The sequence below is a fragment of the Thalia democratica genome, chromosome 3 (genome assembly GCF_965202585.1).
Source record: "Thalia democratica chromosome 3, ktThaDemo2.hap1.1, whole genome shotgun sequence".
NCBI lineage: Eukaryota > Metazoa > Chordata > Thaliacea > Salpida > Salpidae > Thalia > Thalia democratica.
Genome location: NC_139167.1, coordinates 64,009,560 through 64,013,936, shown reverse-complemented (window position 1 = coordinate 64,013,936; position 4,377 = coordinate 64,009,560). Strand labels below are relative to the sequence as shown.

Sequence of the window (4,377 nt, the reverse complement as noted above, 5' to 3'; positions counted from 1 at the left end):
GCCAAAGTGACGCTCCGTGTCGTTTTGTCGTTGTGCCAAAGTCACGCTCCGTGCCAAAGTGACGCACCGTGTCGTTTTGTCGCTGTTTCTAAGTGACCCTCCGTGCCAAAGTGACGCACAGTGTCGTTTTGTCGCTGTACCAAAGTGACCCTCCGTGCCAAACTGACGCACCGTGTCGTTTTGTCGCTGTGCCAAAGTGATCCTCTGTGCCAAAGTGACGCACCGTGTCATTTTGTCGCCGTGCTAAAGTGACCCTCTGTGCCAAAGTGACGCACCGTGCCAGAGTGACCCAGCATGTCATTTTGTCGCTGTGCCAAAGTGACGCACCGTGTCATTTTGTCGCCATGCCAAAGTGACCCTCTGTGCCAAAGTGACGAACTGTGTCATTTTGTCGCCGTGAAAAATTGACCCTCCGTGCCAAACTGACGCACCGTGCCAAGGTGACGCACCGTGTCTTTTTGTCGCTGTGCCAAAGTGACGCACCGTGTCTATTTGACGTCCGTTTCATTTTGTCGCTGTGTCATTCTGACCCGCTTCCTTTACAAATTGGTATTATAACATTAGCAATAGAAATAGAGCTAAATACTGTTTAAATATATAAACTTTTTATGTGAAGGACCTATTATAAGTTAATATTATTTATTTTGCAAATGAATCTAAAAACGCTTTAAGTAATGATTTAAACTCTCTGCATGAACTATCTCATCTCATCTACTCAATTAACTATTGACAAAACTAGATCTATAGCAGAGTGCAACTTTAAGTGTAATATAAATTTTCACTTTTGTAACTAGTTAGTGGCTTTAAAATATAAACATCACAACTAATTTATTTGACTTTCTAACGAAAAGTTATAGCTTTTTTCTTTAATATTAAAGTACAAATAGAAATGTAACCAACAGAAATCATGGCATGTTATCAAATCAAGTATCATAAGTATCTTTAAACTTTAAATTGTTGTGTTTAAAGTTAAAATTAGAGTTTAATTCTTCATATAAAATACTACTAACATTTGTAATAGTAAAATACTTAATTTCAGGTAGTCATAAAAATTACATAACAAAATTTTTATTGTTGAGTAATATATGATATGGTCTTTGAACTTTTTTGTAAAATTTAACTAATACATACTTGATTTTTTTATATAAGTTCGTAATAAGTTTTTCGCGACAACTTTTGTAAGTTTAATAAAAAATAGACTGTTTCAAAAAACAAGAGCGTACACGTGTAATTAACATGAAACTCACATTTATATGAATGAAAATTTCAAGCTTTATGTTGTTGGTAATAAGTTATGACGTCATTAGGATCATAACTTAAATATTTATTTCAAATTTTTTTAATTTTTGTTTTACTTAGTTATGTTGTATCGTTATTTAATTTATTTATTGTTTACATAGTTTTAGGTTTAATTTTTAACAATTTGTGTTCGACAACTAAATAAAACACTTACCATAGAATTATTGTCATTTTAATTAAGTTTTATTAATAAACAATGTGTTAGATCTTTAAGACATGCTTACAATTAAACTTAAAAACACTGTTATAAATGTAAATTTTACACTACCTGTAAGGTTAATGTTTCAATGAAGCTTAAAAAGTACTTTAAAAAATTACTTTACCAAGTAATTGAAATGAAACTGAGTTAATTCCAATACGTTTTTGGTCATTACCTAATAATATAATGGGTATAAAAAAAAAGAGTGCACACCAATTTTATCAATTAAAAATAATTTCGTTTTTAGTTAACTTAATTTTTTGTTGATACTAAGTTTCTTTTTTATTGCTTTAATGAAAACTGCTTAAAAAGGTTATATAATATATGGTGCGAGGCTGCATGACCGAAAGGTCTTACTCGACACCAATTTGTTGACCATAGATGTAAGGGTTCAATTTTTTCTTTCTTTCTTAATACCTTTTCACGATAAAAATTAAAACTTTAACAGCAAGAAATTATTGTTTTTAACAAAAACTAGTAGCTTATATTTTTGTTAGTCGATCTTGTAGAAAAAACTAAAATTGTGAGTAAATTCGGTAACGATGCACATAAAGCAAAATAGTATAGCATATAATTAATCATGGGTTTTGCAGACGTTAAACTACAGGCTGTTGTATTATCTTGTTACCTAGAGCTTTTCTATATTGAAATTAATTCTTCACTAATAAAACTTATAACATTAATAATTTTTTTAGTACGTATTATACAGTATCTTAACTACAATGAAATATTTCTTAATCAATATAATTAAAAAAATCGTTTTCAACTTAATAATTTTACTAGAACGCAAATTTCGACAGAATAAAATCAAAGGTGTTACAAAATATAAACAAAATAAATCGGGTGTCAACAAAATTGTAATAATTTGTTTCACAAAGAGTTTTTGAAATTTTATTGATGCATATTCAAAAGTAAATTTATGTTTTGGGTACTTTTTGTAATGTGGAATCAGAACGGAGCGTCAAGTGATCTTTGCACAAAGCATCACCTTTTGTGACCCATTCGTTTTTAATTACGTCGTATACTACGGTTTTTTGTCTCAATATGCTCCTTTTGTTAGTGAACACAACTAACTTGTCACTAAAAGTTAGAGTTCTTGTGTCAAGTTTGTAATATATTTCCATACGTAGTCGTGCAGTCAAAAGAACAAATCTTCTAGAAATGTTGTCATTTACCTCAGCACTACACCGATGAACTATTTTACCAATTACAAACATTTTATTTCCCATACTAACTGCAGAAGGATCGTTTTTTGGTTCTAAAATTTCAGATAAAATGTTCCATTTGTTCTCATGATGATCAAAAGACTCTACTGACTTTAAAAGTGTTCTATAACTTTCATTACCTCCAATGACAATAATTTTGCCTTCAAATACGGTGGAAGCTGACGAACGTCTTTTTGTGTTCAATTTAGCTACTTTAGTCCAGGTGTTTAATGATTTGTTATATTTGTAACAGTTGTTTTCAAATTCACAAGAACTTAAACTATTTTCTGAACCACCAATTACATAAACACTTTTCATGATTGAACACACACTATAGTATTTTAATAGTTTAGGGGGTTTAAATTCCTTCCAGCATTTGGTCTTTGCAGAATAAATCTCAAATGAACAAGCATCGTCATGGTCACCACCAAATACATACAAATCTGAACCAACTACGGCTGTATTAATGAATAAATCTCTTGGTTTTACCATTGGACTAATCTCAGATAATTTTTGAAAATCAGGACCTTTAATTTCATTAACCTGATTTGTAACATCCAAGTTTTTATCTTTTCCTCCGCAAACGACAACATTGAATTCATCCTGACTGCAGAAACGATTTTCATACAAAACTGAAGATCTTACTTTGTAAAAAGGAGAACTCATTTTTGCTTTTAACATTAAGCGTTTAATTTTAAGCCTGTTTAATTATTATATAAACAAAACAAACTTAAATAGTTTAATTCAAAATAAGTCTCAATACTTAAGTACATTGGTTTTTTAAGTTGATTCATAATTAATTTATGATAAAATACAACTCAATAAGATTTTTACAGAAAATGTATTACATTATTAGTACAAGTCTTAAACTAATCAGCAATATTAATAAGACTTATCTAAAGATTTAACATAACAACGTTTTACTAATCAAAATATCTAGTTAATAACTTAGTATTTTTTTCATTTAGAAAACTTTGTTGTAAGCTACCTAAGAATAATTGCAAACTTTAGCTTATTATTTTAATTGCTATAGAGTTGTTTGGATGTGGATTATAATATAATTTTTCAAACTAATTATAAGTAAATGAACAAATAAATTGTTTTTAATGACTTTAAAAAATAAGATGTCACAACAAGATGCAATAAAAAGATTTTCAAAAATCAGTAAATAAAATCAAAAAATAGTTTTGCTATTTCACTAAAGTATATAAATTATAGTTATTTATTTCTATTAACTGTAGGATATAAGAAATGACCTTATATGTAAAAAAGATAATTATCTAATATTAATATATAAATGTATCTTGGAAAGCAAATTATTATTTTTGTTCATTTTCTGAGTTTTTACTCATAAGTTTGACTTTTTTTCTATAAAAAAATAAAATAAAACTTTTATCTTCTAATTTTAAATTAAATTTGACAATGTTCTAAAGTTTATAAAACAATAAAAAGTTTATACCTTTTTTAATTTAAATTGTATGAGTTTGAAAAAAGCTAAACTTTTTATAATACTTTATTTCTTTATTTAGCTAGTACTTTACGGTCTTAAAATTTTAGTCATAAATACGTCTTTTTATACATCATTGCTAAAATGTATCTAAACTTATATTTATTACATTTGAATTAAAATAAGCTAACACAAATAAAAATTGTTCAACGTTTCAATACTTTTGA

General features: G+C 28.3%; 1 protein-coding gene across 1 annotated transcript; it reads right to left on the bottom strand.

Annotated features, from left to right (window-relative positions):
- Positions 1–2,415: 2,415 nt before the first annotated feature.
- Positions 2,416–3,369, bottom strand: LOC145832485 (kelch-like protein 36). Its single transcript, XM_082939802.1, has one exon. The coding sequence runs from the start codon at positions 3,367–3,369 to the stop codon at positions 2,416–2,418; it is 954 nt and encodes a 317-aa protein (XP_082795928.1).
- Between the last annotated feature and the right edge of the window lie 1,008 nt (positions 3,370–4,377).

What these genes read in the sequence shown, in the direction of transcription:
- LOC145832485 (XM_082939802.1), bottom strand. Translation starts at nt 3,369, where the DNA reads ATGAGTTCTCCTTTTTACAAAGTAAGATCTTCAGTTTTGTATGAAAAT.